At 44.2% G+C, this 13,487-nt stretch overlaps 1 protein-coding gene across 2 annotated transcripts in view; it reads right to left on the bottom strand.

Annotated features, from left to right (window-relative positions):
- Positions 1 to 13,487, bottom strand: part of SLU7 (SLU7 homolog, splicing factor) — a 906,055-nt gene that overhangs the window by 172,900 nt on the left and 719,668 nt on the right. For both annotated transcript variants that reach the window (XM_044084498.1, XM_044084499.1), the window contains exon 15: positions 2,422 to 2,532. In XM_044084498.1, coding sequence (XP_043940433.1) covers positions 2,422 to 2,532 — 111 coding nt within the window. The remainder of the gene's footprint in view (positions 1 to 2,421; positions 2,533 to 13,487) is intronic.

The raw sequence follows: 13,487 nt of genomic DNA, 5'->3' as shown, positions 1-13,487 counted from the left end.
AAACTAACTAAAACGAGTTTTGTGAAGGGAAGGGGAAGGATTCAAGAAAGAATTATAGGTACAAGGATACACTGAAAAAAAATTGTAACTACGATTAACAATCTACACTAAAACTAATAATTTTTATCAAAAACAGATAAAGTAATGAAAATATACGACCTGAGCCAGTGTAGCAGAAGCAGCAAATGAGATCTGGGTACTTAGCGCCAGGCATCATGGGATATGGGGTGGCCTCGAGCCAGTATGCAGCTCTCGAGCTTTTGAAGATGGCCGAGTCGGAGCCGAGGATTGGCTCCGAACGAAACCAGCAAGAATGAAGGCGAGATAGAAAACTTAACATCTGGTGTTGCATAATATTCAGTCCATCAATACCTAGATGGAAATTAGATATAGCTGCTAACTGGACCCTAACGGTAGCAGCTGCAGCTCTTTCATGAAAAATCTCGGTCAAGAATTCTAGAATGGATGACAATGGAGCTCGGTAAGGATCAAGGTTTTTGTCAGAAGCCCAAATGGAAAATCTTTTCCACTTACTACGATACAATTTTCTGGTGGAAGGTTTGTGGGAAGCCAAAAACATTTGACTTGAGTCATCTGAAAGATTATGAAGCCTGGCTATACAGGGAATTGGAGCAGTCAAGCAGTTAGCTTCAGTGACTGCAAGGAAGGATGGAGGTCCCCTGACGGGTTTGTCAGAAGGTCTGGAAATGGGGTCCAGGGTCCATGGATCTTCCAAGAGATGATGGTAAAGAAATGGAAACCAAATCTGCCGAGTCCAATGAGGGGCTATAAGAATGACAGTCCTTCACAGCGACTTTGCTTTCTGTAAAAATCTGGGTATCAGCAGAATTGGGGGAAATGCATAGAGGAGACCAGTGGGCCAATTGTGTATGAGTGCATCCCTCGGGGATTCTCCCAGAGGGGGTATCAAGGCAAAGTAGCTTCTGCATTTGGTGTTGATGTGGCTGGCAAAAAGATCGCAGCAAGGCTGGCCCCATTTGTGGAAAATCCTGTCCGCAATCTCCTGTTTGAGAGACCACTCGTGTGGCAACAATATTGCCCTGCTCAGCTTGACCGCTATCACACTGGATCTCCCCGGGATGTGCATTGCCAACAGAAAGCGTTGGGATGACACAGCCCACTGCCAAACTCTGAGGGCTTCTCGGCAAAGGGGGGTAAGACTTGGTCCCGCCCTGTTTGTTCAAATACCAGACCACTGGCATGTTGTCTGTCTGTATGGCAATTGTCCCTAGAGGGAGAGAGTCCTGAAAGTACTACAACGCCAGAAGTGCCGCTCTCATCTCTAGGACATTGATATGCAAATGTGAGTCTTGATCCATCCATGTGCCTTGGGCAGTCTTTCCCTGAAAATGCCACCCCCACCCTATCAGGGAAGCGTCCGTGGTCACAGTGGCTACTGGAGGGGGAAGTACAAAGGGGCGTCCTATTGTGACATGTAGAGACGTCAACCACCACTGAAGATCCCTCTTGCAAGAGTTTGTAATCAGAATCATATGGTTCATTGACAACTCCTGGAAAGACCATTGAGTGATCAGGAGCCATTGAAGAATCCGCATATGCATCCTGGCCAATGGAATGGCTAAAATTCACGTACATGCCAAGGGCTTTAAGGGTTTATGTCACAGGAAGACACTGTGATTATATGCTTCAACTCAGGAATGTGTGATGTTCAAACCCAGAAATACACTCTCCAAAGTGTCACTCAACAGACATGTGAAAGTGAACCCTCAATTGCCAAGACAGATCTAGTTACAACTACTGAAGGGATGGAAGCCATCGAGGACTTAAATGGATGAAGCTTCCCTCCCTTCTGTACAACTTCTGAAAGAAATATGCAAGGGACCCTCCTGTAATCTGGCCAACATCTAGCCCTATCATGCTCATTATAAGATAGGTCTGTACTTCTTTATGCCTCTGTTGTCTATTAGATGAAATGAGTCTGCGGTAAAGGCACTCGTGAGTTTTCTTCAAGTAGTTTATATAATAAAGGTTTTAGTCATGGCTTGCATTTGATGACTGCAAAGGCACTTAAATGATTCAGGGATCTTTGACAGTTACTATAGGAATTGACCTGTGATACAAACTATGATCCAGATTCAATCAGTACATCTGGGAAGAATGAAAAACTGAGGACTGTGAGACTAGGGTGCCTTTTACATGTCTTTGAAGGTGGTCACATATGATGCAATAACATGTACTCAGGAGTAAAAGGAAATTAAACTAAGAAAAAAACTATGCTGAAGAAAGGGTACTCATGAAGAAGATTCCAGCTAAGTGCAGATGGCTACATCATTAAATTATACGGTTTTCAGAAATAATTTACTGCTTAAAGTTGTAAAAGGTATTTAAGAAGTGGTTTGTTAGTAAGGTTACATAACAGCTAAAAATGTACCATCATACCTTTTTGAGTTTTTCCTTCTTCTTTGCCTCTTCATTATCACTATCAGAATCATGACTTCTGTGCTTCTTCTTCTTTTTCTTTTTCTCTTCTTTTCGCTTTTCTTGATGGATCTTTAAGAACAATGTAAACAGATATTTGGGCATAAACATATTGACATGAACTTGGTCCTGCATTTGAAATTTACCAGCCTACATTTGAAATGTATCTTCATTTAAACTTTAAAATTAAGCTTTACATATTCCTTAAGGCAGATAAATAAAATAACTAAGCTTTACATATTAGCCTGTACATGTGTGTACAGACACTGTAGTGCAGTGGTGGCTAGTCTTTTTAAAAGTAATAGCCTAGAAGAGTTAGACAGCATAGTCAGTAATGGTGTTTTTAAGGGGATTAACTAGAAACAATCAAGAATGACAAAGGTAAAGTACAGTTTTGTACCTACCATAAATGTAGATGTCCGAACTGGATAGCATCTGCAGTCATAACAGCTGGGTTGTCCTGTCGTCAGGCAGCCCGTCAGTCGGCCGGATTCCAAAGTCCGGGTCCGGCCTCGGCTGATGTCGCTCTTCATCCGACGTCATCTCTGTTGGACTTCGGGTATAAAGGCATCAGCCGACGCCATTTTCCTCAGTGTTTCTTGCCCCAGATGCCAGAAGCCCTCCTGAAGGCTAAAAATTTTGGATAGATGCCAATGTTTCCAAAAGGGTAGAAGTAACCACAAAAATAAGCATGTATGTACATATATACAAACAAATACACCATAAAAGACTCCCCCCCATCAGCTAGCTATTAGGAGGGTAAACACCCTAGGAGTACCTCAGAGGGAAGGTGGGAGGTAATCCTGACTGCAGATGCTATCCAGTTCGGACATCTACATTTATGGTAGGTACAAAACTGTACTATGTCCTTCATGGATGCATCTGCAGTCATAACAGCTGGGTAGAATACCATAGCCAACTAGGGGGAGGAGGATAAAGGTAGATTATGGTGTGTTTAGGATCCCTTGCAGTACAGCAGTGGCAAACCCTGCTCGGGATCTGGAATATAGAGGCAAATTATAATGCTTGGCAAATGTATGCACGGAGGTCCAAGTAGCCGCCTCAATAATGTCTTTGGTAGCCACTCCTCGTAAGAAGGCTGTGGTAGTGGCTGTTGCCCTTGTAGAATGAGGTCTTATGTTCTGTGGAATTGGTTTTCCATGGAAGGAGTAACAGAATCGTATGCAATTTCCTATCCATTTGGAGATTGTCTGTTTGGAAATAGCTTTTCCTCTCTTCCTGTTGCATAGGCCACAAAAAGTTGGTCAGTCTTTCTGCTGCTTTTGGTTCTGTCCAAGTAGTAACGTAGCTGTCTATGTACATCCAAGGTATGCAGTATTCTTTCCCCTCTGTTTTGTGGGTTGGGAAAGAAGGTAGGTAGGTGGATTGCCTGGTTTAAAGACACTCTGGATACCACCTTAGGCATAAATGTTGGATTAGTCCTCATGGATACTCTATCTTGGTGGAAGATTAGGAAGGGTTGCACTGCCATTAAGGCCTGTAGTTCTGAAACCCTCCTTGCTGAGGTAATTGCCAGTAGGAAAGCAGTTTTCCATGACAGGTGTTGTAAGTCTGCTGTTGCTGCTGGCTCAAAGGGTGATAGTGTCAACTTTTCTAGTACGAAGTTTAAGTCCCAAGCTGGTACTGGTGGTTTTCTTGGAGGTTTTACATTCTTGATTCCTCTGAGAAATTGTCTGAGCAGAGGGTGTGAAAAACAGGTGGATCAAAGCTGTATTCTGCTGAAATAGCTGATGCATGTATCTTGATGGAGGAGTAGGACAGGCCTGAATGCAGAAGTTCGCCAGATACTCCAGAATGTTAGGCATATCTATGTTTGACACATCTTTTCCTCTTTCCGTACTCCAAATGACAAACCTTTTCCATTTTCCAGCATAGTTCCTTCTTGTTGAAGGTCTGCGTGCTTCAAGAATAATGTCTTTAACTCTTTGGGAAAGTTCTTGATTAGCTGCTGCTATGTGATGTTCCATGCAGTCAGTTGTAAGGTTTTCAGGTTTGGATGTATGGTGCTGTAGTTGTTCTGAGTTAGCATCAAAGGCATCAGGGGTATTGGCCACATATTGTTCCGAGACAAGCTCCTTAGTAGTGGATACCAGTGTTGTCTTGGCCAGTTTGGAGCTATCAGGATTATCCTTGGATGTTCTTCCTTGATTTTTAGGAGTACTTTGTGTATCAAGGGTAGGGGTGGGAATGCATAAACTGTTAGGCCCTTCCAGCTGAAGGAGAGCGAATCCACTTTCCATGCTAGTGGGTGAAATGTCCTTGTGCAGAATTTTTTGAGTTGATGATTGTGAGGAGATGCAAATAGATCTATCTGAGGCATTCCCCACTTCTTTGTAATGGTCCTGAAGATGTCCGGGTGCAGGTGCCATTCGTGAGCGTCTGATGTGGTCCTGCTTAAAATGTCCGCTAGCGTATTTTCTTTTCCTGGTACGAATCTTGCTTGCAGCTGGATGTTGTAGCTGAGTGCCAGGGTCCACAGTTCCAAAGTCATTCTGCATAGGGGGTATGAATGAGTGCCTCCCTGTTTGTTGATGTACCACATGACTGTGGTGTTGTCTGTCCTTATCAACAGCTGGCCCTCTTTGAGAAATGGTCTGAATTTTTGGATAGCCAGTTTTACAGCCAGCATTTCTTTTAGGTTGATGTGCAGGTGAAGTTGATCCTGAGTCCACAATCCTTGCACGCATTTGTCCAGCATGTGGGCCCCCCATCCTAGGTCTGAAGCATCTGTTGTAATGCTCTGGCTTGCTTGACATCTGTGAAAGGGAAGGCCTGGGTTGGACCGGCATGCCTGGGCCCACCATAGGAACTCCTGTTTTAAGCATGGAATTAGTGGGATTTCTGTTTCGAGGCTGTGCCTGTGTTGGGACCATAAATTCGTAGGTACCACTGTAGTTTTCTCATATGTAGTCTGGCAAATGGAACCAAAATTATGCATGATGCCATGAAGCCCAGGGCCTGCAGAACTTTTCTTGCTGTTAATTTGTTCAGCTTTGTTAGTGACAGGAAGTAAAGAGGGAGTTCTTTTGTTTTCTGTAGTTAGGAATGCCATTTGTCTCACTGTGTCCAATTCCGCTCCCAAGAATGTCCTTGTTTGGGATGGTATCAGTCTTGACTTTTGTAGATTGACTGTGTATCCCAGTGCTTGTAGCAAGTAAATGACCCTTTGCAAATCTGTTGTCAACTTGCTTTTGTTGTCCCCTTGTAGCAGGCAGTCGTCCAGGTATGGGGAAATCTGAATTGCCTGTAGTCTGCAGTATGCGATTACTGATGCCAGGCATTTTGTGAATACTCTGGGCGCAGTAGATAAGCCAAAAGGCAATGCTGAGAATTGATAGTGCTCTGATCCTGCAAGAAATCTGAGGTATCTTCTGCAGATTGGTCGAATAGGGACGTGCAGGTATGCCTCCTTGAGATCTAGAGTTACCAGCCAACACTCCTTGCCCAGCATGGGAAGAAGTTGCTGTAGGGTCAGCATTTTGAATTTTGGGACAATGATGTATGTATTCAAGGTGGACAGGTCGAGAATTGGTCTCCAACTTTTTTCCTTTCGTGGAACTAGGAACAGTCTGGAGTAGAACCCCTTTCCTTGTTCTGTTGCAGGCACTTTTTCCACAGCTCTCATGTTTGTTAACTCCATTATCTGCTGTAAAGCTTCTGTTTTTTGATTTGGAGGTAGATTTGGCATTCCTCTTTTGACTGGTATAGTGTGGAAGTGGAATCGGTAACCTTGATGTATAATTTGCAGAATCCACTTGTCTTTTGTTATATGGTGCCAGTTCTTTGCAAATAAAGTTAACCTTCCTCCTAGTGGAGCTGCTATTTGCTCCCTGGTAGGCGGTTTTAGGAGTAAGTCACTGTGGTTGTGTTGAAGTAGTGGCAGAGGCTGTGTCTGTGCCTCTGTTGTTACCTTGCCACTGTCGTCCTCTGTAGGCACTTCCTCTGGTTTGGTTTCTGCCTCTGGAACGTCTATTCCTGCCCCTTTGAAATCTTGTGGAGTCAGGAAAGGACCAATTCTTGGCAGGCCAGTTCCTGCTAAACCTTGGGGGTTGAACCTGCAGGAAATCTTTAACAGTTTGAACTGATTTTGCCTTTTCTTCCATTTTCTTCATAACCTGCTGGGCAGGTGCACCAAACAAACTTGTCTTATCCATAGGAGCATCTAACAATTTAGCTTTAACATGATCTGGTAGAGCTTGCTCCTTTAGCCATGCATGCCTTCTTATCACTGTGCCAGTCATGGCTGATCTAAATGAAGCCTCCAGTGCATCATAGCCACATTTTAAGGAATGGTTACTAACCTGTTGTATGTTATTTACCATTTCTAATACATATTTCTTGTCAAGAGCTTCATCAGTGGTTAATTTTTAGTAAAGTGATCAAGCATAAACTCTTGGTATTGTATCATGTGAAACTGGCAGTTTAAAGCTCTAGCTGAGAGAGTAGCTGAAGTATATACTTTTTTACCCCATCTGTCTAATGCCCTTGCTTCCCTTTCAGAAGGGGTAGGGTTTTTATCTATGGTCGCGGCAACTGCCTTGGGACCCTGGGATATAGTTTCTGGGTCTGCAAGGGGGGCCTTGTAAAGGTGGTGATGAGTGTCAGGCACCCTGTAAAATCTGTCTGGTTTGGCAGGGGCTGGGGGTAATGAGTCTGGAGCAGAGCAGACATCATTAAAAGCGTCATCTACCACAGAAAGAACAGGAGGTATAGCTAAGGGCCTGTGCTGTGGAAGGTGCAGAAAGGTTCTAAGTCTTTTCGAATCTGAGAATTCTTGTTGCTGCCATTGGAACTGCTCTCGCATGGCATGCAAGGTTTCCCCAAAGGAGAATTCTTCTGAGGGAAGCAGCTGGAATGGATTCTTCAGCATCAGAATCCTCAAAATTAGAGAAAGGGGCCTCTGGCTGGTCAGTAATGTCTGATTCATCTGCAGAGTCATCAGAGGACACAGGCTCAGGGGGCTCTGCCCTAGGTCTCTTATCTGGGGGCTGAGAGGCCCTGTCTGGGTGAGGTTGAGATCCTCTAATTAAAGAAATCAAATCTTCTGCCAAGGTGAGCATTTGAGAACTAGAAGAGGGCCTGGTTGAGGGTTGTTTAACAGGCACTGATTTGGTAGACTTGGCTGCTTTAGCCCTGGCGAAGGCCTTAATGGACATGGCTGCTGGAGGCCTAGCAGCACCACGTGCTGGGGTAGAGACATCCAGGGGAATGGTGTCTGATAAGTCAGGGGGTAAAGTTTCAGAGGCCGATTCAAGAATTGTAGCAGGGGCCTCAAGAGTAGAGTTAGATTCGGCTGTACCTAGATCAGTTTTCTCGGTTTCGGCCGAAACCGAGACACTCGCGGTTTGCTTAAGCGTGGTTTCAGCCGAAACCGCGGACCGCGAGTGTCGGTCTTTTTCTTTGCGTTTTTTGGCAGAAAGTGCAGTCGGAGGTTCCGACGACATAATGTAAGCAAAGTCAGAACCGAAAAACTGTTCTGCAAACTCCGACCGACGCCTAAGCGCTCGTCGGTTGAAGGAAGCACAGGCCTAACAGGCTGCTACGTGGGCTGGGCCTAAACAAGGCAGACAGTAAGAATGGAAATCTTTATGAGGTATTTGTTTCCCACAGGTTAAACAATTATTAACTTTTTCTGACATCGGCTGAGGCAAGAAAGAGTCCCCAACGGGGTACTTAGCTTTAGAAGTCTTCGAAGTAGTATTCGGTAGAAAAAATCTCTGGATCCGACCGACCGGCACTTGCGAACAGCTTCTGCTTCGGGCGCCACGTGGCAAGAAAGACTGAGGAAAATGGCGTCGGCTGATGCCTTTATACCCGAAGTCCAACAGAGATGACGTCGGATGAAGAGCGACATCAGCCGAGGCCGGACCCGGACTTTGGAATCCGGCCGACTGACGGGCTGCCTGACGACAGGACAACCCAGCTGTTATGACTGCAGATGCATCCATGAAGGACATCAAAGGACAGCTGCACACAGGACTATTTAAAGCACAGAAGTCTAATGCACATTGAACCTATGATCTTTAGGTCTGGGGAGGACATTTGTTTAGTTATGTATACCAGCAGGATTATGGAAAGAAATTCAGAGAATATCCCTGTGCTGTATATATATATATATATATATATATATATATATATATATATATATATATATATATATATATATATATATATATATATATATACACACACACTACTTACTGCTATTATGTTTTTTGTTTGTCGGGGTATGTGTGCTTGTAGCGGGGTGGTGGCAATTTTTCTTTATTTTACGTTCCTTTGAATTTTGTCTATGATATTGGCTTGGAGATAAAGATGACTTAAAAGACTTACCCAGACTGCTGTGCAATCCTGATATATGTAAAGTACAGTTTTGTACCTACCATAAATGTAGATGTTCGAAGATCCACATTGCTGCAGTCCTAACACTTGGGTAGTCCGCTGTCCCAGTCGGCCCGAATACCAAAGTATAAGGCTGACGTCGGTCAAGGCGCATTTGTCTGACATCAGGACGTCAGGGTACAAATGCGCATGACCGACGCCATATCCTCAGTCTTTTCTTGCCCCAGATGTCAGCAGACCCTAAAAGATAAGGCCAAAACCAAAACACCAAACACTCCTGTACCTAATATATGTACAATATATACAAATTTACAAAATAGAACCCCACCCACACAACCACCCCTAAACACAGAGGGAAGGAGGGAGGATTGGACTGCAGCAATGTGGATCTTCAACATCTACATTTATGGTAGGTACAAAACTGTACTATGTTCTTCATCTCACATTGCTGCAGTCCTAACACTTGGGTAGAATCCCAAAGCAGAGGTAAGGGAGGATGGCTAAACTATAATGAAGCAGGAGCTGCCAAAACGCCCTGCAACACAGCAGTGGCAAAACCAGCCCTGGATTTAGAATAGAGAGGAAGGTGGTAATGCTTGGAGAAAGTATGCACTGAACTCCAAGTAGCTGCCTCCAAAATATCCTTAGTTGCCACCCCCCTTAGAAATGCTGTTGAAGTGGCAGTAGCCCTAGTGGAATGAGGCCTAATCCCAGCTGGAATCTCCTTGCCATGATGGGAGTAACAGAATGCAATGCAAAACCCAATCCACTTAGATATAGTTTGTTTTGACACAGGCTTGCCCTGAGAACTCAAAGGAAAAGAAACAAACAACTGCTGAGACTGCCTAAAATCCCTAGTCCTGCTTAAATAATAACGCAACTGCCTGTGTACATCTAAAGTGTGCAAAATCTTTTCCCCGTTATTTTGGGGATCTGCATAAAAAGTAGGCAAATGAATAGTTTGGTTTAAAGCCACACTAGAAACCACCTTAGGCATAAATGAAGGATTAGTACGTAATGATACCCTATCCTTATGAAAATCAAAAAGGCTCAACCGCCATAAGGGCCTGCAATTGAAACCCTTCTTGCAGAAGTAATGGCCAACAAAAAGCAGTCTTCCATGACAAGTATTTCAATTCAGCAGTAGCCGAGGCTCAAAAGGTTGTAGAGTAAGTTACTCCAACACAAAATTGAGGTCCCAAGCAGGAGTAGGAGCTCACGTGGGGTCTTATATTCTTTGCCCCTCTAAGAAATTGCTTGAACAAAGGATGAGAAAACAATGGTGGGTCACAATCATAGTGAGCTGAAATTGCTGCAGCATGAATCTTAATGGAAGAGAAAGACAAACCTTTGTCCAATAACTCAGTAAGATATTGAAGAGCCACACTCAAATTAGGCTCAGAAACATCCAAATCCTTTGCTGCACTCCAAAATAAAAATCTCTTCCATTTTTCTGTATACACTTTACGTGTACTAGGTCTTCTGGCTTCCATAATCACATTCAAAACTTGTTGAGGAAGTTGAGACCTGCTGTGGTTCAAAACAAAATATGCCAGGCTGTTAGATGAAGAGAGTGAAGCTTGACATTGAGTAGATAACCGTCCCTCTGAGACAAAAGGTGTGGAATTAAAGGTAAAGGCCATGGAGGCTTCCTTACAAGATTCCTCAGTAATGGGTACCAGTGTTGCCGAGGCCAATCTGGAGCTATCAAAATCATCCTTGGCTTGTCTTGTCTGACCTTTAGGAGTACCTTTGGGAGGAGAGGCAGAGGTGGAAAGGCATACACATGAAGATTTTTCCAACTGAACGAAAGAGCATCCACTTTCCAAGCTGTGTGATGAAACCTTTTCGTGCAAAACTTTGGCAGCTGGTGGTTTAGTGGAGAAGCGAACAGATCTATGTCTGGAGTTCCCCATGACACTGTCAATTTTGAAATACATGAAGATCCAGTTTCCACTGTGGGGATCCATGATTTGCCTGCTTAACACATCTGCTAAGGAGTTCTGTGCTCCTGGCAGAAACCTTGCCTGAAGATTTATCTGCAAGCTGAGCGCAGTCTCCCACAAAATCATTGCTTGCCTGCATAGAGGATAAGAATGTGTTCCCGCTTGGTTGTTGATGTACCACATGACAGTTGTGTTGTCTGTTAGAATCAACACCTGCCCTGGAAGAAGTAACTCCTTGAAAGCCATTAATGCAAACTGGACTGCTAACATCTCCTTCATGTTGATATGTAGATGCTGTAGTCTGGCAGGCCACTTGTCTTGTATCCACTTTCCATTCAGATGAGCTCCCCAAGCTATGTCTGAGGCATCTGTCGTTAGAATCTGACTGCCTCTGGCCGGGTCACAGAGAGTCCCTTGTTTAGGTGACATTCCTGAGCCCACCACAAAAATTCCTTTTGAATGCAAGGTATTATTGGAATGACAGTGTCCAAATCCTGGCAGTGCTGTGTCCATACATTTTTAGATACCATTGCAGCTTCCTCATATGCAGTTTGGCATTGGGAAGCACCAGAATACAAGATGCCATGAACCCTAAGGCTTGAAGGACTGTCCTTGCAGTCAGCCCGGACTGAAGAGATAGTTGATGGAAGTAAAGGGAAAGATTCTTTTGTTTGTCCGGGGTTAAAAGGCCATCTGGGCTGCTGTATTCAGTCTCACACCCAGAAAGCACATGTCTTGAGAGGGTACTAGACTGGACTTTATTTCGCTCACAGAATACCCCAGGCATCTTAGCACTGCTATCACATATTCCAGATGCTGAAGAAGCTCGTCCTTGTCTTGAGCCAGAATCAGACAGTCGTCCAAGTAAGGATAGATTTGTATTCCTTTTAGCCTGAAGAAAGCTACAACTGGAGCCAGAACTTTGTGAATACTCTGGGCAGTAGATAAGCCAAAGGGCAATGCAGAGAACTGATAATGGGAATTTCCAGCTCGAAACGCAGATACTTCCTGCAACTGAGTCTGATAGGCACATGAAGGTAAGCCTCCTTGAGATCTAAAGTTACCATCCAGTGATCTTTGCCCAGCAGAGGTAAAAGCTGTTGTAACGTCAACATTTTGAACTTGGGAATGTCCAGATAAGTGTTGAGGATAGACAAATCCAAAATTGGTCTCCACGTGTTCCCCTTTTGGTACTAGGAACAGGCGAGAATAAAATCCTAGGCCCCTTTCTGGCACAGGAACCGGCTGAATGGCCCCTATCTGGAGTAACAGAGAAATTTGCTTGTGAGCCTCTTTTCATTGTATAGGAGGAATGTCTGGCATGCCTTTGAAAGGAGGCAAGGTATGGAAATAAAACCTGTAACCGTGGTGAACGATATCCAATACCCATCTGTCTTGGGTAATAACACTCCAATTTTCTTTGAAAAGTGCCAGCCTTCCTCCCAAAGGTGCTGCCAGACGAGAGGGCTCTGGCAGCTGAAAAGGCAAGTCATTTGGTCTGCTTACGAAAGGACTGACCCCTGCCCTCACCAGAAGACTGGGCAGGCGAACTGCCTGTTCTAGGCCTAAAAGAACCTTGAGCTCTGCCCCTACCACGTCTAGATCTACCCCTAGACTGAGAATCATAAGAAGGATAAGTCCACCCCTTAGTAGGCCAATTTCTACTAAACTTTGGAGGCTGAACCTGCAAAAAATCTTTAACAGTCTGCATAGACTTAGCCTTGTCCTCCATTTTCTTTAAAACTGCTTCCACATGCGCACCAAATAACACATCAGATTGTAAAGGAGCATCTAAAATCCTTGTCTTTACATGTTCAGCTAAATTCTGATCCCTCAGCCAGGCGTGCCTGCGAAGAACAGAACCAGTGGCTGCCACCCTCGAAGAGGCCTGTACAGCATCAAAACCACATTGCAAGGAATGCTTACCCACCTGTTCAGAAACATGAACTAAATCCTGCAACTCTTTACACTCAATACCTTCCGCCAAAGCATCTACCTTGGACTTCAATTGTGAAAGGAGATAATTTTGGTATTTCAACATGTGAAACTGGCAATTCAAAGCCCTCATGGCTAAAGTGGAAGAAGTATACACCTTCTTTCCCCATCTATCCAAAGCCCTTGCCTCTATCAGAAGGAACAGGATTTTTAACAACAGAAGCCTTAACACCTTTAGGGCCCTGAGAAACAGTTTCTGGGTCTGCCCTAGGACTCTTAAAAAGATACTTATGAGCTTCAGGCACCCTATAATACCTATCCGGTTTAACTGGGGCAGGAGGCAAAGAATCAGGGTTCAGGGAAGCCTCTGCAAAAACATCCTCTACCACATCCAGAACAGGAGGTATAGATAAAGGCCTATGCTGGGGTAGAAACAAAAATTCCCTAAGCCTTTTCCTGGAATCAGAGAAATCTTGACCTTCCCATTTAAAATGCTCCCTCATGGAATGAAGAGTCTCTGAAAAGAAAAATCCTCAGGAGGAGAAGCCGAAGGTGTAGAGTCATCTACATCAGAATCAGAATAAGGAGGATACTCCTGCAAGTCTTCAGCCGAAGACTCAGAAGCTTCCGAACACTGCTCAAAACTCTCAAGCTCAGGTTCCACCCTAGGCCTCTTATCAGGGGGCATAGAACCTCTAATCATAGTAATCAAATCTTCTGCCATTTTAAGCATATGTTTCTTAGGCAGAGACCCTGAAGAACTAGGGAGACCCCACTGAAGAT

Source organism: Protopterus annectens, chromosome 9.part0 (assembly GCF_019279795.1).
Source record: "Protopterus annectens isolate FY-2018-M chromosome 9.part0, PAN1.0, whole genome shotgun sequence".
Lineage (NCBI taxonomy): Eukaryota > Metazoa > Chordata > Ceratodontiformes > Protopteridae > Protopterus > Protopterus annectens.
Note: the sequence above shows the minus strand (reverse complement) of the source record. Positions and strands in the feature narration are given on the sequence as shown.